Genomic DNA, 24,404 nt, shown 5'->3' on the forward strand with positions numbered 1-24,404 from the left:
TACTCAAGTACAAATTAAATACAGTAATTACTTATATACAGCCTCCTGAGTCTATACTGTACTTCATACATGATTACGATACAAGATGTACCTGTGTGTACAGACCCGCAGTGTAGCATAACACACCTGCATTTGTGCCCTAACTGTAACCTGCAGAATTTTTTCCTCATGCCACTTACTTTTTTTTGAAGTGTAGAATTATATTGAACTTTAAAAATAAAACGACAAATGTGTCAGGATTCAGGAGGATAGAAATCACAATGTAAACGACAAGAATCACGATTGGGCTTTGTCTGCTATGTTCAACAACAAATGAATGAACAAAATGAATAAATGAATAAAAAAATGAATAAATGAATGAATGACTGAATGAATAAATGAATGACTGAATGAATAAATAAATGAATGACTGAATGAATAAATAAATGAATGACTGAATGAATGAATAAATGAATGAATGAATAAATGAATGACTGAATGAATAAATGAATGACTGAATGAATAAATGAATGACTGAATGAATAAATGAATGAATGAATAAATAAATGAATCACTGAATGAATAAATGAATGAATGAATAAATAAATGAATCACTGAATGAATAAATGAATGAATGAATAAATAATGAATGAATAAATGAATGAATAAATAATGAATGAATGAATAAATAAATGAATGAGTGAATGAATAAATGAATGAATAAATAAATGAATGAATGAATAAATGAATGAATAAATAATGAATGAATAAATAAGTGAATGAGTAAATGAATGAATAAATGAATGAATAAATTAATTAATATATAAATGAATGACTGAATGAATAAATGAATGAATGAATAAATAATGAATGAATGAATAAATAATGAATGAATAAATAAATGAATGAGTGAATGAATGAATGAATGAATGAATAAATAATGAATGAATAAATGAATGAATGAATAAATAATTAATGAATAAATAAATGAATGAGTGAATAAATAAATGAATGAATGAATAAATAATTAATGAATAAATGAATGAATGAGTGAATGAATAAATAAATAATTAATGAATAAATGCATGAATGAGTGAATGAATAAATGAATGAATGAGTGAATGAATAAATGAATGAATAAATAATTAATGAATAAATGAATGAATGAATAAATAAATAATGAATGAATGCATAAATAATGAATGAATAAATAAATGAATGAGTGAATGAATAAAGGAATGAATGAATAAATGAATGAATAAATAAATGAATGAATGAATAAATGAATGAATAAATAATGAATGAATAAATAATGAATGAATAAATAATGAATGAATAAATAAATGAATGAGTAAATGAATGAATAAATGAATGAATAAATTAATGAATAAATAAATGAATGACTGAATGAATAAATGAATGAATGAATAAATAAATGAATGAGTGAATGAATAAATGAATGAATGAATAATTAATGAATAAATGAATGAATGAGTGAATGAATAAATGAATGAATGAATAAATAATTAATGAATAAATAAATGAATGAGTGAATAAATAAATGAATGAATAAATAAATAATTAATGAATAAATGAATGAATGAGTGAATAAATAAATGAATGAATAAATAAATAATTAATGAATAAATGAATGAATGAGTGAATGAATAAATGAATGAATAAATAAATAATTAATGAATAAATGAATGAATGAGTGAATGAATAAATGAATGAATAAATAAATAATTAATGAATGAATGAGTGAATGAATAAATGAATGAATGAATGAAATTACTGGAGATCAAAATATTTTGTAACAGAATAAGAGAACTACGTATTTGCAAGAAGCCATGTCTGAACAAGTCTCATTTACTGACCAAATGCCTAGTAAGTTTGCGTTTGAATTCAATTTTATTTCTACGGTCCCGGATGCTAGCAGGAAGCGAATCCCGGAATCTTGGCAGGGTATTGCGAAATAGAATGGATATGAGGACGTGCGATGGGACGGTACCGTCAGTATTGTTTCATGGCGAGAAAAGTGTTCAGGAAGGGCAGGGCAGGGCAGGGCAGGGCAGGGCGGCCAGTTCCTCCCACCCATTGCGTACACTGCAGACTAGTCGCATATTTTAAAGCATCCCGTCTTACTTCGAAATGTTTATCACCCTGCCCTAGGACCAAAACCAGCCACTGGCGTAGCTTGCCTGCTGATTGAGAGTGAAGTGGGTTCGATTCCGGCTTGGGCTGATTACTTGGTTAGGTTTTATCCGAGGTTTTTCCCCAACCATAAGTTGAATGTCAGGTAATCTATGGCAAATCTCGACCTCATCTCGCCAAATGACATCTACCATTACCAATTTCATCAACGCTAAATAACCTAGTAGTTGATACAGCGTCGTTAAATAACTAAGTAAAAAAACATGCAGGTCCAAAACCAAACAAAATTACTTGTAATCAAGGTACTTTCGTAACATAATTAAAATATTGTAACTGTTATATTTTTTGTCTCGACAGTTTGTCTTGCGTAAACCCTAAGTAAGAACCCAGGCCAGTCACCACAGAATCTGCAACGGAGCTGTGCTGGCGAGTTCCACTCTTAATAGAAGCATGTGATTACTGAGCGAGGAGAAGACTGAGAAGAAAATGTTAGCGTCGATCACGAATTAGACGCCACTCGCTATTACCAGGCTGCACAGAAACTGCGGGAAGTGAAGCACCAGATATGCAGGCGCTCATTGCAACTCGTGAATACTGAACATGGAGTAGGTTGTGCGATAGCGTACACCTGCACGATGAGTGAATTAATGAATGAGTAAATTGATGGATGGATGGATGGATGGATGGATGGACGCACGGATGGATGAATGGATGGAATGGACGGACGGACGGACGGATGGATGAATGGGTGGAATGGACGGACGGACGAATGGATGGAATGGACGGATGGATGGGCGGACGGATGGATGGAATGGACGGACAGACGGATGGATGGATGAATGGGTGGAATGGACGGACGGATGGATTGATGGATGGAACGGACGGATGGATGGAATGGACGGATGGATGGGCGGACGGATGGATGGAATGGACGGACGGATGGATGGATGGACGGACGGATGGATGGATGGACGCACGGATGGATGAATGGATGGAATGGACGAACGGACGGATGAATGGGTGGAATGGACGGATGGATGGATGGATGGACGGGCGGATGGATGGATGGATGAGTGGATGGACGGACGGATGGATGAATAAATGGATGGAATGGACGGATGGATGGATGGGTGGAATGGACGGACGGATGGATGGATGGAATGGACGGACGGATGGATGTATGTGTGGAATGGACGGACGGACGGATGGATGGATGGATGGATGAATGGATGGACGGACGGACGGACGGATGGATGGATGGATGGATGGGTGGAATGGACGGACGGACGGACGGACGCATGGGTGGATGGATGAATGGACGGACGGATGGACGGACGGATGGGTGGAATGGACGGACGGATGGATGGATGGACGGATGGATGGAATGGATGGAATGGACGAACGGACGGATGAATGGGTGGAATGGACGAACGGACGGATGAATAGGTAGAATGGACGGATGGATGGATGGATGGACGGGCGGATGGATGGATGAGTGGATGGACGGACGGATGGATGAATAAATGGATGGAATGGACGGATGGATGGATGGGTGGAATGGACGGACGGATGGATGGATGGAATGGACGGACGGATGGATGTATGTGTGGAATGGACGGACGGACGGATGGATGGATGGATGAATGGATCAACGGACGGACGGACGGACGGATGGATGGATGGATGGATGGGTGGAATGGACGGACGGACGGACGCATGGGTGGATGGATGAATGGACGGACGGATGGACGGACGGATGGGTGGAATGGACGGACGGATGGATGGATGGACGGATGGATGGAATGGATGGAATGGACGAACGGACGGATGAATGGGTGGAATGGACGGATGGATGGATGGATGGATGGATGGATGGATGGACGGGCGGATGGATGGATGGATGAGTGGACGGATGGACGGATGGAATGGACGGACGGACGGATGAATAAATGGATGGAATGGACGGATGGATGGATGGATGGGTGGAATGGACGGATGGATGGATGGAATGGACGGACGGATGGATGTATGTGTGGAATGGACGGACGGACGGATGGATGGATGGATGAGTGGATGGACGGACGGATGGATGGGTGGAATGGACGGACGGACGGACGGATGGGTGGATGGATGAATGGACGGACGGATGGACGGACGGATGGGTGGAATGGACGGACGGACGGACGGACGGATGAATGAATGGATGGATGGAATGGACAGACGGATGGATGGATGGGTGGAATGGATGGACGGATGGATGGGTGGAATGGACGGACGGAGGGACGGACGGATGGATGGACGGACGGAATGGACGGACGGACGGACGGATGGATGAGTGGACTGGAAGGGGAATAGGTGGTAGATCGGTGGGGTGGACGATAGGAGGTGACAAAGTGGGAGAATGAGTATGCAGGTGTGTAAGCAAATAGATACGTTGTCGAGACATTTAGTAGGTGGTTCAACGGACAGTGAGTGAGTGCACAGGGTTGAGACTAATAATTGTAATGCACGTAACTACAAAGGCGTTTTAAGAACAATAACAGTCGGTGAATGGGTACGAAGAGGTTCTCTGATAAAATGCCACTTCACCAATGTCAAGGGTAAAGAAGGCTTACACATTATTCCCATTAAATTCTCTAACACCCAGCTTACAATACTTGACACTACCTTGATGCGTCCACAGAGCAGATGACTCTACGTAATAGTGTCGTCAGTACTACCAACAGATTACGTCAAACTGCTTATTTTTATTTTACAAATACTCTTCTTGCAAAGCGATATGTCAGTGAACACGTCTAGATTACACCGACATCGGTAACTGTGATGAGCGTCACGCTGCACCCCCCCCCCCAGAGAATAGCAGACACTGCATTTATAGAAGTACAACAGGATTCGAATCCGGCCTCACAGATCATAAACATTCCCTCGACCAAGAGTATCGATGGTAGTATCGATATTATTCATGTTATAAGTAGCAACTATAACAGCAGTAATAGCAATAGGGCTGTTCCATCTCAAATCGACCGAAATATAGAGAAAATAGACCTTGCAATTTTTAAATACAATGAAACTTTTTCTGTCCGTTGACAACTGTGATACAATGCTTTGTGCAAAGTTTGAGGCATCAGAACTTCATAGTGTTTAAATTAAAAATATTTAAATTTATCGTATTTTCATAAAATTAGCAACTTTAAACTGTTGTAGCTCCGAAACCCTTTCACCCAATGATCAAAATCATGGTTTATTTTGAAGCTGAGAAATTAAAGTTTATATTGACGTGTAAACAGTTTTCTTACTTTTTATGGAAATGGAGAAATTTAGATTTTTCTTCATTAAGACGCCTCTGCCCACGAAAAAATATTTTAAAATATATGGTTAGATTTCGCATCGAGAGTACAAATAAACACATATTTTTTACTGATGGTACGTTGATAAGAAAGTATTGGAAATTTCAAATAAAGAAAATAAATAGTACGCACGTGAACTAACCAGCTGACTGTAGGTAGTCGAGACAAGCAAGGCCAGGAGACAAACACGTGATGTTTCGTCTAGCAGTCATGGCTGTGCTAGCTTTATAACAGGTTTTCATAAAGACAGGAGTAAAATGACGCCCAACACTCGCTTATCTTCAACTCTCGACCAGTGCGTGCGGGACTGCATCGTTCAAATCTAGGCGTGTGAAAATAATCTATTTAATACCCTCGAAACTTATTGCCGAGCCACTAAGCAAACAATGCCGAATCCCTCTTAATAATGCAAGGTTTTTTCTCAATATTTTTTTTACATTTTTACAAATGGCCTAAAAGTAGGCCTAAGTAAAATCAGATTATGTCTCTCTGTGTACAATAAAAATAAGGATTACTTCTTAACATAACCTACCAAATGTCAGCTTCAAAATAAGCTCTCGTTCAATGTTCTGCAGTAAATGGTTCCAGAGTTCTGAGCGCTGAAAGAGGCTTGTTTGTATAAAATACGCTAAATTTGTCGCTCAACAATACGAAAACCGTTTGACTTTCGATAGTATATTTTTGAAAATGGACTCCCCTCAGCACCTTGTATAAGTAGGGAAAAAATTAGAGTATAAAAAAATGCGAGGTTTTTCACTGATCGATTTCATATGGAATAGCCCAATAGTAATATTGTACAGCAACGATAGTAACAGTAACAGTGGGAACAGTAAAACTGCAGTACCAACAGCTTCTCCAGGAGTCTACAAGCTATTTTCAGACGTTTACTTTGTGAGCGGTCTGTCGCTGAACCTGACATCCGCCGACTCCGCATAAACGGAGCATCCCATCAAAGGAAGCGCACAACGAAAGGATGTCACCGGAGTGGTCGGGTTTCGGTCCTCTGCAGGTGGACAGATAGAGAGACTAACTCTCTTCCTACCCCCGAATTTCTTGATCAAGTGGCTGGCGAGTTAAGTACGACGTTACTGTTATGTGACAGCGTTGGCTGCAACTCCATAAGGGAGTTAAGATCTGACCAACAGTAAGCTAACAAACTTTGAACTCTCATTGTTCACTGGCACGATCAAATGGTTCGCATTCCTACACACATTCTGTGCTTTTCAACAGAAGCAGCTATTCGAGGCCACGTGATATAGATCAACAGTATAGGCCTGTTCTGATTCTTCGTATACACGCGCATAAGATGGAAGATTAAAATATTCAAAGTTGGGATTCTGGCGTCTTGTCAGCCCACTTGAGATGTGTGGATATAAATGGAAAAATTGAGACCCTGTCAGGTGCAGTTTCTGGGTAGCTCAGTCGGTAGAGCGTTGGCGCGCTCAGCCAAAGGTCCCGGGATCGATATCCGATCCCGGAATAATTTTTCTCTTGCAATTATTCAAGTCTGCTTCACAGGGAGCTATACCTGAAAGCCAGATTTGCATATCTGCACAATATTTGCTGGGTTCAATAATTCATTTAAATTTACAAACAATGAATATGAATCAACTCGTATTTTTCAATTTTCTGAATTACCAGTATACTGACATGCTTAAATAATTCTTATATTTCAGCCTTCAGATCCAAACTGAAATGGTTAATTTGCCTACCGATTCCCCCTACATTATTAGAAATTACTATATTCATTATACGCTTCATGGCATTATACGAAAATCTGTGCTCTCTGGTTAACCCTCTCCATCGCTGACCATGTCTACCAGAGATATGCATCGGACGTTTTCGCTCGAGCGCAAAGTAGTTCATAGCATAACCCGCACATGCATGATGGGTAAAATTGTCACGAGCGATAAATCCTCGAACTGTATAAGCCGAGCGTTAGACATTCGTTCTTGTTACAGTGATGAACTGTGTAGTAACATCATAGATGTTTATCATTTCAAAACTTTGCAGTGTTTAACTAACCTCTCCATAGTACAACTACAAAACTTGCTTTAAAATGTAATATAAATGTTGTAGGTAAATGTTTTCTTTTTCCGCTCAGGAGTGATCTTGTTTTTGCCACATCTGATAGATGTTATTGGATGTAAATGCAATTATTATAAACGGAGAACACAATCACGATAATGCAAGAACTGTATCAAGTTTTCTAGTAATAATAATAATAATAATAATAATAATAATAATAATAATAATAATAATAATTAGTGTATCAATCTTTGCGTCTGTAACAGTTGTGCAGCATGATTATTCGTTTTATTATATTTTCTGTGACATTATCTCTGTACTAATATTGTTATTAATCTACTGCTATATCAATAATATTTTCTACATTGTCGCAGTATATAGGCGGAACACTATGTATGGACCTATCATATTATATATGTGGTAAATCAAGTATTGAATAATTATTAATTAGCAATAATAACTGTATATCGAAGTTTTTCACACTATGTTATTTATAACTTCATGTTCCTGTTTTGGTACGTTCCATTGACTGTTCCATTAAACGTTTGTCATAAACGCAGAAAATAAAGCCTTATTTTTACCGTGTGAGCAAAACATATGTGTATCTTATCTGTCGCCTTCCATACAAGATAAGACATGTCGGTGAGATGACCTTGTACTGTGCTTCTATTTATTACGAGCGTATCACGACCGATCGTATCTCACTCGAGGGTGCGACACTCGACCGAGTTCAAGCGAGCGATTTAACTCCAATGCAGCACTCTGTTGTCTACTCACGTGCAAGGAACAGCAAACCTATTTCATCGGGCAACAAGTTTCGCTCCCTGCTAATAACACTAGCATTCGGCTGTGACTCTTAATGTTGTTACAGTAGCTAAGCATTTCAAATTCTGCCCTTTTTACGAGTAGCTTCACTGTGGATTCCGGAGCGGTTGCCCATACTCGGAGCGGAGAAAGACGTTTTCCACGTCAGAAACTCGTACACATAATATACAGGGACATCATTTTATTTTTACTTCAATTTTTATTGTACCTGCGTTTCTAAATGTACTTGACTCCCACCCCTTTCACTAATGTCCCTGCTAACGTCAGTCACACAAACTTACGGCCGCTGTTGCTAGCAGTGAAATAAACAGCACAGTGTGTTTCAGAAATATGTTGCATTTTTCTGTAGAAGAAAAAGCTTATATTATTGAAATTTATTTTCACACAGGTATGGTGTGTAGCATAACTGAATTTATCTGTGTGGACTGAGCACAAGTGAAGATTAGAGTTACCGAAAGTACGGTACCCTATAATATGGTACGGTACTTAACAGCATTATTTAAACAAGAGTTTTGTTTTACTGTTTGTAGGTATGAAGGACGATGATGGAAACTGGAATTACAATGTAACTGAATGTGAACAACAGTTTTTCTTTCTTTCTTTTTTTTTTCTTTTTTCTTCAAAATTTCCTGATTATATAATTACGGAATATTTTCGTAGAAATGTCATTAATCTGGTAGATAAATTTAGAGCAACAGAGTGTACAGAAAGGAAGAAGAGTGTAAGATGGCCAACAAAGGTGACAGAAGATGCTGTAGAATATGCTAGAGAAAGGATGCAGCGAGGTCCTAATAAGTCGGTCAAGAAGTTAGCTGTAGAAATTGGGGTTTCTTACGGAAGTGCTCACAAAATTCTCAGGAATAAATCAGGTTAGTAATATGCTGAATAAAGTAGACATTACATAATGAATATAACCGCCTGAAGACTTGAGTTTGTGAAAAAAAATTGTTACTATTCTACTGTTTATTGATAAAATACCCATACTGTAAAGTAATGACCAAACTGAAAATCGTAATACTTTATTTCCCTGTAACATAAATGGATAAACTACTTTTCTCTCCTGATATAGCTAGTAAAATGATTTGTTTACATATTGCACTAGTAACACCAAACTCCTGTAATGGAAGGGGGTAACAGTGTTTCCGAGTATAGCCAGGTTAATGTTAAAAATGTTAGTAAAAATAAAGTGATATCCCTGTAGTAGGCCTATAGAGTAAAAAAGAAGGTTTGGAAGAAAAAACCTATGAAGACGGAAAAATTAAAATAAGAAAAATTACCACCAAATAATGCTTCCACGAGGCTTCGGATATTCCTGCATAAACGCCTCTGACGGACAGAGCAGGAAACACAACGAAGAAAATAAATTAACAGGCATCCGGGCACCACATTTGGAGATCCTGGACTTGATACAAAGCAGCCGTGGGTGCGACTAGTCCCCGCCACAGGGGCAACGGTTCAAGCCTCATTCCTTCTTCTTCCAAGAAAATTTTGGGCGATCTCCTGCGGTGGGAAAATGCCACGCATGGCGTCCTTGAACGAGGTTAACCTTTAACACGCGACGTGAAAATTCACAGCCCGCAATTAGACTCGCGAGAAACGATTTACGTTTTCCTCAAAATAAACACGTGCTACAAGGCCGGGCCGCTTTGCCAGTGGTCGCAAATCTCCGCCCGCGAAACGAAAGTGAGCCACTGCGCATGCGGGCGACGGGTTTCCATTTCGGCGAGACTCGGAGGCCGGATGCAGGGAGCCGCCTCCAAGCAGGATGAGGATGAGGATGAGGATGATGATGATGATGATGACAATACTGCAGAATGGTTTCTCCTACTCCCGTGATTTTTTTATATCTCCAAATCTTGTTTTTTTTTATAGTTTTTTATTCGGTTATTTTACGACGCTGTATCAATATCTAGGTTATTTAGCGTCTGAATGAAATGATAATGCCGGTGAAATGAGTCCGGGGTCCAGCACCGAAAGTTACCCAGCATTTGCTCGTATTGGGTTGAGGGAAAACCCCGGAAAAAAACCTCAACCAGGTAACTTGCCCCGACCGGGATTCGAACCCGGGACACCTGGTTTCGCAGCCAGACGCGCTGACCGTTACTCCACAGGTGTGGACTCCAAATCTTGTTTTCCCCACGTTCCTGGTAAGTTACTTTCGGTAATTTGGTAATCTTCAATATACCTCTAATGATTGAGGATCTGGTTGATATGTACAGTCTTAGAAAAACGTTTTGTTGCACAGATACGTCAGAAGTCCCAGAAAGGAGGCAGTGCGCATGATCAGACATACAACGAAACAAAACTAATTTTATTACCTCAACTATAGAAGGAATGGTGAACGGGAGAAGAAGATATCATATGATAGACGACATTAAGGTATATAGATTTTTTAGTAGGTTATTTTACGACGCTTTATCAACTTCTCAGGTTATTTAGCGTCTGAATGAGATGAAGGTGGTAATGCCGGTGAAATGAGTCCGGGATCCAGCACAGAAAGTTACCCAGCATTTGCTCGTATTGGCTTGAGGGAAAACCCCGGAAAAAAACCTCAACCAGGTAACTTGCCCCGACCGGGATTCGAACCCGGGACACCTGGTTTCGCAGCCAGACGCGCTGACCGTTACTCCACAGGTGTGGACTCCAAATCTTGTTTTCCCCACGTTCCTGGTAAGTTACTTTCGGTAATTTGGTAATCTTCAATATACCTCTAATGATTGAGGATCTGGTTGATATGTACAGTCTTAGAAAAACGTTTTGTTGCACAGATACGTCAGAAGTCCCAGAAAGGAGGCAGTGCGCATGATCAGACATACAACGAAACAAAACTAATTTTATTACCTCAACTATAGAAGGAATGGTGAACGGGAGAAGAAGATATCAGATGATAGACGACATTAAGGTATACAGAGTTTTTAGTAGGTTATTTTACGACGCTTTATCAACTTCTCAGGTTATTTAGCGTCTGAATGAGATGAAGGTGATAATGCCGGTGAAATGAGTCCGGGATCCAGCACCGAAAGTTACCCAGCATTTGCTCGTATTGGGTTGAGGGAAAACCCAGGAAAAAACCTCAATCAGGTAACTTGCCCCGACTGGGAATCGAGCCCGGGCCACCTCGTTTCGCGGCTAGACGCGCTGACCGATACTCCACAGGTGTGGACAGGTATATAGATTACATGCGGAAAGAAAGAGGAAGGCAGAAAATAGGAAAGATTGGAGAAAGCTGGCTGGGCTTGCAGTGAAAGACCTGGTCTTGTCGAGAACACTAAATGAAATCAACTAATCCTTCTCTTGTGAACCAGGTCGCTCGTCCTCTGATCATGCGCACTGCCTCCTTAACAAAGTGTCTGTGCGACAAAACTTTTTCTCAGACTGTACAGTTCCAGAAAAGAAAATGGCCTGCCTGAATTTTCAAAGTTTCAGATTCAACGCACTGCGCATGCTCAGTGCTCCAAAGCAGTGGTACACACGAGATCGCTTTGGCCGTTACTGAAATTCATTTTCGTCCATTGTTGCAACCCAAAAGCAATTTGAAAAGGTGAGATGAAAATTGATCTGTTCTTAATAATACATAATTTATAAATCGTGCAGTCAAACACAATAATGGTAAACGAAATTAACCTGTTTATTTATTTTGATGTACCGAAGTACATATGATATTTCCATGCAGATATTCTGCGTCATCAGATGATGAGAGAGAGATGGAACGGAGAAAAATTCTCTCCGGCGCCGTTCTCCGTTCCATCTCTCTCTCATCATCTGATGACGCAGAATATCTGCATGGAAATATCATATGTACTTCGGTACATCAAAATAAATATGATATGCGTAATAAATCACTTTGTGATTTAAAGACGGCGCCCATACCGTCGGACCCCGGCCAATCAGTCACTCATCTGAGTGCACCTCTACACATGTATGGACTTCGGTCCTGCGTGCATAGACATCTATGACGTAGTGCAGAGGGCGGCCACCAGAGGGAACCCAAGAGATGGAGCTTAATCTGAGACGATTCTAAACGGCGTCGGGATTGTATCCGGCGTGGCTTAGTGGATAAAGCATCAGCACGTAGAGCTGAAAACCCGGGTTCAAATCCCGGCGCCGGAGAGAATTTTTCTCCGTTCCATCTCTCTCTCTCATCGAAATTAACCTGCTTAATCAACTCTTTCCCCTTCACTATTCGAACCCTGAACTTTGTAAAGCACGTCAGCATAGAGCTGTCGGAAAGCTTGCGATGAATCGGGGTTGTCGTATGTATTGTGTTTGTTTAATAATGACTCTTAAGGGGATACTTACGTGAGTTTTAAATCTTTTACAATTTTCATCCAAAATTTATGAATTTTAAACTATATAAACAGGCCTACAATACTATCATCTGTACAAAATTTGGTGCCATTAGGGCTAATAGTTTTGAAATGATATTTTTTAAATACAGTATATTTTATATTGACGTCACTAAAAAGGCTCCTTGCATCACAATTTTTAGTTCAGATTAACTCAAAAGATTCAAAATAGTCTTGGGAACATAAATTAATTAGCTTTTTGAGCTCATAAACAGAGAGACACAATAAATTTTTAAGTGGATTTTCTTAATTTTTCACCATTAATTCACCATAGTGTCCCCTTAAGCAGTCATTTGATCTTACTTTCAGAATAATTTAGTGTTTTTTGCATTAGTTGTGAAATATCTTCCTGTAATACTATTCGAATAACACTGGGTTGAAAACCGTTGTTAAATCGTTGTAGTGTGAATCGTGCTCTGCAAGAATTTTCAAGAGTCGGGCCATTTTTTGTTTCCGGAACTGTACATCTATTTCAGCAGTACATCTCACCTGACGATATGTGTCAGAGGAAGAAAAAAAATTAAATTATTGTTTATTTAACGACGCTCGCAACTGCAGTGGTTGTAATATCAGCGTCGCCGGATGTGCCGGAATTTTGTCCCGCAGGAGTTCTTTTACATGCCAGTAAATCTACTGACGTAAGCCTGTAGCACTTAAGCACACTTAAATACCATCGACAGAAAATTGCTGAAGTGCATTCTCAAAGAAGCAGAACAAATCCGGAGATGTGGGGACGTTTGAAACCATGCAATGTACAACGGCAGATTGCAAGGACCTTTTTCTTATAGAATACCTTGAAAGACACGACAAAGTCAAAAATATGACTAATAAAAAACAGCCAGCTAATACCAACTTAGCACCGGCGTGGCTCAGTCGGTTAAGGCGCTTGCCTGCCGGTCTGAAGTTGCGTTCGGGCGCGGGTTCGATCCCCGCTTGGGCTGATTACCTGGTTGGGTTTTTTCCGAGGTTTTCCCCAACCGTAATGTGAATACAAGGTAATCTCTGGCGAATCCTCGGCCTCATCTCGCCAAATATCATCTCGCTATCACCAATCTCATCGACGCTAAATAACCTAGTAGTTGATACAGCGTCGTTAAATAACCAACTTAAAAAAAATACCAACTTAGCCACCGGCGTAGCTCAGTCGGCTAAGGCGCTTGCCTGCCGATCCGGAGTTGCACTCGGGTGCGGGTTCGATTCCAGTTTGGGCTGATTACGTAGTTAGGTTTTTCTGAGTTTTTCCCCAACCGTAAGGTGAATGTTAGATAATCTATGAGGAATGCTCGGTCTCTTCTCGCCCAATACCATCTCGCTATTACCAATCCCATCGACGCTAAATAGTCTAGTAGTTTATACAGCGTCGTTAAATAAACAAGTAAAAAAAATATCAACTTACAAAATATAACATACCGTACTACAGCTATGAACTAGCAAATATGCTGCGAAATCTGAAATACAAACTGCTCTGGAACACAACAAACAATCCGAATACATCAAACGCTATCTCTGCCCAGCAGGAAGTGCATGGAATCCCAATTGTACTATCGAAGCAAACTTCGCCATTATTTATCAACTGTGCAACAGTCCGCCGGGCCTCGACTTGAATGAGTAACACAAATAATTATATAAATGGAACACTGCATGGACTTTATCTTCCGTCGAAAGTCTGCTTTTTCAAAGTGGGAAGCATGATATAATCTTGCCAAAACAAACTTTATCTTCCTAGATAAACATGAAAATGGATGCCATAAGATGTACAGAATATCATGCGACTTAAAATCCAATGTCATTGGTTTGTGTTGTGTATTTCTGAGGTAATTATATAGGAGAATAAACCCTTCCTGTGCGTATTATTTTTTTAATTCTCTGTGCGTCATCAGTTTCACAAATTTACTATGATTTATGCTCCTGCTGAAAAGTTGCACACGAAGAAATCTTCCGTGTGTTGTATTATGTAGTAACAAATTAATTTCGTCATTGGTAATTGTTGCCACGGCATTGAATACTAAACATCTAAACACAGAGCAAATCTTTTATAAAAAATTTCAGATCCATTTAAGTATTATGATTTCAAAGCCACCTTAACTCTCAAAATATGTGGCTGGCCATGTTGATTGTTTAGTGTGGCTCTTCTAGATTCAGAAATATGGCATTTTATGATGTGCAAGTAAATATGATGTCAGTCCTAGGTGAATTCAGGAGGAACTCTTAAATGACAAATTAAATATGGTGACAGGTGGATTGGACGTGCTGGTCCTGTTGCATGGCCACCTCGACCACCCGATATAACACCAATGGATTATTTTTTGGGGGTATATAAAACAAAAAGTCATGTTTACATCACCTACAACAAAAGAGGATATGAATGACTTCAGAATTCACATCCTAAATTTTTTCATTTCCTCGTGAATCACCCTGTATTTAACATGCAGAATCACCTTTTAAATTTTGGTGAAGAGGTTACCATCCACTCTGTATAGAAATAATTTTAACAACCTATCATTAATCTCTCGACGAATTAATGAAGGAAAACATCAAAATCTACTCAAGGCGGAAACAATGCAAATCAAATCTAACACTCAAAACAACTGATGTGACCTCTTATAGTAGTTTTTCTATTTAGTCCAGAATTTTCAATGCAATTTATTTCCAAAGATGTCAAATAAAAATCTCTTCCTAACAGGGTTACTACGGTAACAGAGAACCTATCAAAACTGCGCGGACCTCTCAGTGAACGGAAGCTGGCGCAGTTGGGTAGCGCCACAGGATCCTTAACGTCATTTCGCCGTGACCTTCTGAGTATTGTCACCGCACAATAACCTCCCACGCCTGAGTGCATGGCCAGATATTTGCATGCTGTCCTTACAAACCACCTGCGTACAAATATCTCTCACAGTACAAGAGAGAGACGATATTTGATGGAAAATTTTTATCTCCGCATTGCCAACCAACAAATTTATGTATTTATTTATTTTACTTGGTTATTTAACGACGCTATATCAACTACAAGGTTATTTAGCGTCGATGAGATTGGTGATAGCGAGATGAGGCCGAGGATTCGCCATAGATTACCTTGCATTCACATTACGGTTGGGGAAAACCTCGGAAAAAATCCAACCAGGTAATCAGCCCAAGAGGGGATCGAACCCGCGCCCGAACGCAACTTCAGACCGGCAGGCAAGCGCCTTAACCGACTGAGCCACGCCGGTGGCTCAAATTTATGTAAAAACCAATTAAATTAAATAAAAATTTCTAAATTTCAAACAAATAATGCTAAACTGACTCACAAAAAAATTGTGTAAGAATGTTGCAAGCAACCCTTCTTGAAAACAGATACCACTTACAGACTAAAATAATATGTATAATAATATGGATTTATTTCGCTAATAATTGTAACATAAAATATAATATAAACAGATAAAACTTTAGCTCATGTCTGAAAGAGTAGAACTCGTGCTCAGGGGCGGATTCGTAAATTGAAATTAAAAAAATATATAATAGAATTTCTCTTATGTCTACTACACAATAAGAACATATACTTTTTTATTATTATCCAATTTAATAAACCCTATTTCACCCTGAGGTATATTAGGGTTATAGTTGGTATCAAAATACATATTTTATAACCAATAAACAATAGTAAAGTGACAACCAGGCTTCGAGACTTCGGACCCAATAGACGAGTTCAGTCAGAAATCCGCATAACGGCGTACTGAGTATAGTGGTAAAGCGTACAGTGGGTGGGGGTACTGTAGAATGAATGACAACAAATTGCAAAGAAAAACTCTCTGGATTTGAAGGTTCTGACAAATAATTTGGTTTTCATACAAACCTATTTTGAAATTGTGTCTGAAACTATTACACGGTTAGAAAAGTCAGAGCAAGAGATGCCGGAAGCCCTCAAATTAATTTAGAAAATGATGCAGAGAATTAATGAGACACCAAGTACACCGGGTACTGAACGTGTAAAACAGACGTGGAAATCAATTTTATGTAAAAATAACGGATATGGAGCATTGTGTAACATAAACAGCAAATTAGTGGACATAGTCACCTGAGAATAAAGGACTGTCTCTTAGAGACTGCAATGATGTTAGGTTTTTTTTTTTAGTTTTGTTCCTATCACGTCATGCGATGTAGAGCGCAGCTTCCTACAGTACAAACTTTGGCAAATAACCGAAAAAAAAATTACGTTTGAGGCACTGAGAATGTATCTTGTAGTACATTGCAATTCGGTACTGTAACTGCACTTCCTAAAGACGACCAATAGGATAAATGAAAAAATTAAAATTGCTACATGCTTATTTCCACCATTAACACTGTGTATAATTAAAAATAAATGCTATTAAAAGACAGGAGAATAAATGCTTTTCACATTCTTTTGACATTATCATTCTGTAGTGTATATTTACTTTCAGAATGTACATATGTGTGTTTCCCCATACTACCGTACTTTACTCTAAATAGCAACGTTGTTACCTCAACACATCTCTGCCTGCCTGCAGCGAGTCAACAACCTACAGTGCATGCACAGTAAACTTATTGTATCGGGTCCAAAGTCTCGAAGCCTGGTGATAACATAAAATAGTGGTCACAGTTACAATTCACATGAATTATGTAGAAGAATGCACCTTAATGAAAGAATGGCTCCTGTTAAAGATTAATGAGATGTTTGAGGAATAATCAATGTTCAATCAATAATATATATATATATATATATATATATATATATATATATATATATATATATATATATATATAAATTTAAATTGACAATTTTTCATCATTTATAAAATCCATACATAACTTATAACCGTAATGTTTGCCAAACTGGTGTCTCACTACCAACAACCAATTAATTTAGTAGTTTTTAGTGGGTTATTTTACGACGCTTTTTCGACTGCTGTGGTTATCTAGCGTCTGAATGATATGAAGCTGATAATGCCAGCGAAATGGGTCCAGCGCTGAAAGTTACCCAGCATTTGCTCTTAATGGGTTGAGGGAAAACCCCGGAGGAAACCTAAACCAGGTAACTTGTCCCAACCAGTATTTGAACCCGGGTCCGCTCGTTTCACGGTCAGCCATGTTAACCTTATTCCACAGCGGTGGACCGATTTATATAGGTCTACCATGTCGATTCCAGCAAGAGTGATACACTGAACCAAAGCAAAATAAAACAAAATCAAATCATAAGAGCTTCTTTCGAAAGAGATCTCTGCTATTGATGCAAGTAAGCGACTCACTTGTAAAATACGGGGCAGATCCTTGTAAGAAAATCAAGCTGAAGCAACAAGGTGTGCATGTGATTCTAGACTGACTGCCAAGAAAGAAGGTACAAACCCAGAACTCAGGCCTGGATGACTGCATTTGTTTAGATTAAGACACGGCAAGCGAACACATCTCTACGACCAAGCACCACTCTGTCTATGCTGTACCGAATAACCTGTCAGCTGGGGTAGCGATCTGTGTTACGAATCAATTTCTCAATACCGTTGAAAACAAGCTAAGCAACTAAACATATGTACAAAACTAAACAAACAGACAGCTGAACTAACAAGTAAATTAAAAACAAACTGAAGTGCGGTAATATCGTAGAGCTAAATAACACATTGAAGACAGACTTCAACTAAGCAATAAACTAAATTAGCGAACTGATAAATAAACTGACCAATTAAAACTCCAATGAGAAACTAAACCAACAAACTAATAGTGGGCTCGTATCTATGTACATAGGCCTAGTTGTTTAATAAATATATAAAATAACTAAGTATGTAAATAGCAAGGTAATTAACTACTTAAGTAATTAAATGAAGATACTAACAAAGAAGCAAACTTAGCCAACAAATTTAAATAAGAAACGAACCTAATAAAGTAAACCTAAGTTCTGAACTGTCAGTCAAGTTACAGCGAGCTCAGAATATGTGCGTCAGATACGTGTGCAACATCCGACGATATGATCGCATATCACCGTCCTTCGCAAGTCTTTCGTGGCTCCGACTTAAAGAACGCAGAACTTTACACTCTTTGTCTTTACTCTTTCCAACTCTGCACACTTCAACACCAAATTACCTTTCGTCTCGTTTCTCTTATCTATACTCTAACCACGGCGTAAATACCAGATCACTTATCTGTGGCACGTTAAGTATACCTCTTCATAGAACATCTCGTTATTCATAATCTTTTACAATATCCACCTCGCGTCAATGGAATTCCTTGTCACAAAGTATTAGGGGCTGCAAGACAAACACCTTTAAAAACAGCTTAAAAGATAACCTTCTTAGCATTTCACTCCAATCATACTGACTTAAACTATCACTGACTACATTGTTACTTTTTTCTTTAGACATCATCCTGATAGTGCTGTATTTTCAAAATTATCTCATAATAATCTCTTTCTATTATCTAACATTATTTGAAATATATTAACATTCTATGTATTTTAGCTTAATTCTGCTACACAGTTTATTTCAGTGTTTAATTAATAATAATAATAATTTCAAAGAAAAATTGTTCTGGGGCCGGGTATCGATCCCGGGACCTCTGGTTGAACGTACCAGCGCTCTACCAACTGAGCTACCCGGGAACTCCACCCGACAGCGTCTCAACTTTTCCCTTTTTTTTTTTTTATCTACACAGTTAATTTCAAGGGCAACAATCACGAACGTCATTCAGTTGCTTAACTTCGAATTACTTAGTTTATCTAGTCGTTAAAATTTATGCGTTACAATTTAAACTTATCGACGTAAAGGCAGTTCATAGTTACAATTCAGAATCAATCCATATCGTCGAAGGGAGGGGGACAGCGCTCGTCTGTCTGCTCGTGCACAAAACAGTATTACTGTAGCTGATAAGTCATAGCGGGCACGAGCGACCACGTGCTCAGCGTATGGCTCCGCCTATAAATGTTTACATACGTACTCTACTGTATACGCTCTCTGAAACTTGATAGATAATTGCCGTATTCGCACTTTAGAAACGTGAATGTAATTTAATAACGTGAATTTGACAACAAATCTACGGAACAAGCAATTTGGAAATGTCAATTACTTGCAAAATCACAAAATTGTAACTTCCACAAAATGATTTCAGTTAAAAATAAAGGTACTTTCAAAATTTATACTTAGTATAAACTCCTTTCTACCCCTCTGCCGCTAAAAACTTCCAACTTAGTGCACACGAAATAATGCGATGAAGCCCATTCGGAAAAAAAAAAAAAAACACACAAATCTGCTCTTTTTGTCTTTTAAATAGTTGGCGATCGGGATCCCGTACACTAAAGTTTTCTACAATTTATTTATACAGGGCATATCAAAAGTCCGGTAACAATTTCAATGTTTTATTACACAAAAACTACTAATGATAGCACTTTCAAACACACGTCAGTTTAAAGTCAAACTCTCAAAGTTCGTTTTACACCTTACAGAGATTCAATATGTGAACCACGAGTGACTCGGCAGATGTCCAAATGATAATCAAACTCTTCCCATACCCTTTTCAACACATCCTCTGTGAGCGTGGCGGCAGCTTCTCGAATTCTGGTTTTTAGTTCCTCTAAATCACGTGGCAAAGGCGGTACAAACACGCGGTCCTTTACGTACCCCCATAGAAAAAAGTCACATGCAGTCATATCGGGTGACCTTGGTGGCCATGTCATGAAACATCTGTCTCTTACTCCAGCACGTCCTATCCAACGATCAGACATCTCCGTATTCAGGTAAGCACGAAATGCATTGTGGAAATGTGGCGGAGCCCCATCTTGCTGAAAGATGAAATCGTCATCGAGATCTTGTCTAAGTTGAGGCACCAACCATTGCTCCAACATGTCCAGATATGAATGTCCAGTCACAGTAGCCTCAATCAAGAAGAAAGGTCCGTGCAGTTTTCGTTGTGACAACGCGCAGAAAACATTCACCTTTGTTGAATCACGCTCATGTTCAATGATTCTGTGAGGTTTCTGTGTACCCCAAACACCACAGTTGTGCTTGTTAATTTTCCCACTCGTATGGAATGTCGCTTCGTCGCTGAAAATTAAGCGGCTGAATAACTCTGAGAGTTTGACTTTAAACTGACGTGTGTTTGAAAGTAGTTTTTGTGTAATAAAATATTGAAAGTGTTACCGGACTTTTGATATGCCCTGTATAAAATTAAGAAATCATAAAATGTATTACTTTGATTTTGCTACGAGTACAAACGGGACTGTAAGAAAGTGGATTTAGTAATAAAATTACGAATCTGGCACTTCGACAATAAATTTATCCAGGAAGGGAAGGAAACGAATTGGCATATCGTCGGTTTACAAGTAAAACACGTTAAGTAAATAAATATTACTTCTGAGAAAATGGCATACAAAGTTTATAAACTTAGAACTGGAAAATAAAATACACAAAGAGAAACAAACTTACTAAAAATAATATTTTGAGAGTTCAGTTATGTCAAGAACTTTCAGAAGACCTTTTCTCAGAAGTAATATTTTTGAGTTAATGTGTTTTGCTAATCAACCGACGATATTACAAATGTAATTTCTCTACAAAAATTAGCACTACGAAGCAAAGGGGTATAAGTCCACTTAAGTTATTTCTGAGAGAATATGGTTGAAACTGCTTACGATTTTGTAAATTCCGTGAATTTTTTTATTTCAATTTTAATGTGCGGAAAGGTTAAAAGATGTATCTTTTTGCCACTAAAATTTTTAACGTTTTATCTTTCCCTGGATGCACTTAACTCATGCCCTTCTAGAAATGCCACTTTGCTTCTGCTCCCCCCTCAAATAAAATATAACACTTCGAGAAAATGCATTATTAATTTATTCATAAAATTAAGAAATCGTAAAATTGATTACTTTGATTCAGCTACAAGTGGGACTATAAGAACGCGAATTTAGTAATAAAATTACGAATCTGGCACTTCGACAATAAGTTTATTCAAAAAGGGAACGAAAAAAAAATTAGCATATTACAAACGTAAAGTTAGCTAAAAAAATTCGGCAGTAGGGCTACGTGGTTATCATTTCTGAAAGCTAATTCAGATACAAAATATGACTCTTCGAGAATATGAAAACAGCTAAGAAACTGACACTTTCACAAACAAATTAAATTTAGCCTGCTGTACGCCTTCCTCACTGTCAACAATGTAGGCTATCTTAAAATACCAAAAAAAACAGATTTGTCTGCGTTTGTCGAATGCGCGTCATCAAGCTTATGAAAAGGCACTTCCTAATGTCAATTTATTTTGCGTGCGTAAAACCCGAGTCACACGGGGACAGTTTACAGGAGTCAAGTGCTCGAAGCGTCTAAACTTGATGCTATATTTGTGATCACACGGAGACACTAAACTTGAAACCATGCTTGAAAAAAAGCGCGCGCTGAATGTTGTATTCGCAGTGGTGTTTGAATTCTTGTATTCTGTTATAGTTAATAAAAATCAAAAGTGAACTCGCATTTTTAGTTTGGTGAAACTGAAGAAGCCACCAGCACATATTCAAGCGTGTGTACAGCTAATTGGCGCCTTGTTATTGTATGAATTACAAAATATTCTTGAAAAAAAAAAGGAAAAGAGAACATGGGTTAAGAAATGGATTCGTAGAAGAATTATGCACGGTGCATCTAATACCTTGTTGAAAGAATTAGCTGAAGAAGATCCTGCAGAATACAGGAAGCATCTCAGAATGAGTCCTCTTTTAAGGGTTTTTAACTTTCTTTCAAACCACTTCTACGTCTATGTTTTCGAAACCTTGTCCCATGAGTTCACCGACTAGTTTCTGGAATAATAATTCCCGCTTGTTTTTATTGAGGTATTCTTTGTCACGTATATTCCATACAAGTTCATACTTCTCATACACTTCCAAAAACTTTATATCGTTGGAATTCCACTTAGGGGCTCTCATTATTAATAATTATTAATTTACTTCGATAATAGGCCTAAAACTACAATATATTATTTAATGTACAGAAGTACATATGATATTTCCATGCAGAATATCTGCATGGAAATATCATATGTTCTTCGGTACATTAAATAATATATATGATATGCGTAAATCACATCGTGATTGAAGACGGCGCTTATTCCGTCGGATCCCGGCCAACTAGTCACTCATAACGAGTGCACCTCAGCACATGTGTGGACTTCAGTCCTACGTTCATAGACATCAGTCCTACGTTCATAGACATCTATGACGTAGTGCAGAGGGCGGCCACTAGAGGGAACCCAAGAGTTGGAACTTAATCTGAGACGATTCTGTCCGGCGCCGGGGTGGGTATCCGGTGTGGCTTAGTTGATAAAGCATCAGCACGTAGAGCTGAAAACCCGGGTTCAAATCCCGGCGCCGGAGAGAATTTTTCTCCGTTCCATTACTCTTTCAACCTAAAACTACAAACTTTCTAGTTGCCAAGTTGTTACAACTTCGCATTCACAAGCGGGAAGTGGTGGAGTCAAGTTAGTCACGTGACGGGAAAGTGGACACACAAGTTGACGAGTCGTCAACTCAAATTCTGCTTGACCGCCAAGTCACGACTTGACTGTCTCGACCATATTACACGGGGAAAGTTGAAGGAAAGTCGACTTGCTCCAAGCACTTGACTCCTGTAAACTATCCCCGTGTGAATTAGCCTTAAGGTAGGAATTTTTGGAGTAAAAGGAACGAAACCGTAAACTGAAGTTTATCCATGGAACTGACACCACGAGATGTTAATTTACGTACAAAATTACACTGATTATTAATTCAGTATTCAAATTCTGGGGTTGGCACTTCTGAAATCAAACACTTCTCACACTGCTTACGAAATTCTGACCACGATAAACACGAAAACGTGCTTCACACATGCTGTCCACACGTGACACAAGTTTGGTTGACTTACTGACGATGTGGATCATGAAGGAGGCGAAGACGACGACCCACCCCCAGCCGCCGTCGGGGGGCGGGGGCTGCAGACAGGCGTCCAACTCGGCGCTGCACGTGCGCCTCTTGGGGGCGGGAGCGTGTGTCATCTCTCCGTCATGCGAACACGATGCTTGCACCAGCCCGGCCGCTCACAGACTGCCTGCCAGCACGAGAACCGAGGCAGTAGTATCAGTACAGCGAGCTGCGCATGCGCACTGCCGGGCTGACGGCCCAACAAGTCGCAGTGAAGTTTGTTTAGTTATTAGACGACATTTTATTATTGCACTTAGCTACCGTGTTTAATGTAACTAGGTTGCCAGGATAACTACAGTCAGAAACTTGGGTATGTTGCATAAGTACATCACTTCACTTCAGTCATTAACTAACTTAGAAATAAATTTTACTTTTTAACTTCACTCTAGAATACGCCATTAGGAAAGTTCAGGATAACAGAAAGGCTTTGGAATTGAACGGGTTACATCAGCTGCTTGTCTGTGCGGATGACGTGAATATGTTAGGAGAAAATCCACAAACGATTAGGGAAAACACGGGAATTCTACTTGAAGCAAGTAAAGAGATAGGTTTGGAAGTAAATCCCGAAAACACAAAGTATATGATTATGACTCGTGACCAGAATATTGTACGAAATGGAACTATAAAAATTGGAGATTTATCCTTCGAAGAGGTGGAAAAATTCAAATATCTTGGAGCAACAGTAACAAATATAAATAATACTCGGGAGGAAATTAAACGCAGAAAAAATATGGGAAATGCCTGTTATTATTCGGTTGAGAAGCTTTCGTCATCCAGTCTGCTGTCAAAAAATCTGAAAGTTAGAATTTATAA

At 38.9% G+C, this 24,404-nt stretch overlaps 1 protein-coding gene across 3 annotated transcripts in view; it reads right to left on the minus strand.

The window, feature by feature from the left end:
- The window catches only part of Mct1 (Monocarboxylate transporter 1), a 238,980-nt gene extending 215,255 nt beyond the window's left edge, over nucleotides 1–23,725 (minus strand). For all 3 annotated transcript variants that reach the window (XM_069832268.1, XM_069832267.1, XM_069832266.1), the window contains exon 1: nucleotides 23,536–23,725. In XM_069832268.1, the coding sequence (XP_069688369.1) occupies nucleotides 23,536–23,665 (130 nt within the window). In that variant the 5' untranslated portion in view covers nucleotides 23,666–23,725. The remainder of the gene's footprint in view (nucleotides 1–23,535) is intronic.
- Between the last annotated feature and the right edge of the window lie 679 nt (nucleotides 23,726–24,404).

Source organism: Periplaneta americana, chromosome 8 (assembly GCF_040183065.1).
Source record: "Periplaneta americana isolate PAMFEO1 chromosome 8, P.americana_PAMFEO1_priV1, whole genome shotgun sequence".
NCBI classification, from domain to species: domain Eukaryota; kingdom Metazoa; phylum Arthropoda; class Insecta; order Blattodea; family Blattidae; genus Periplaneta; species Periplaneta americana.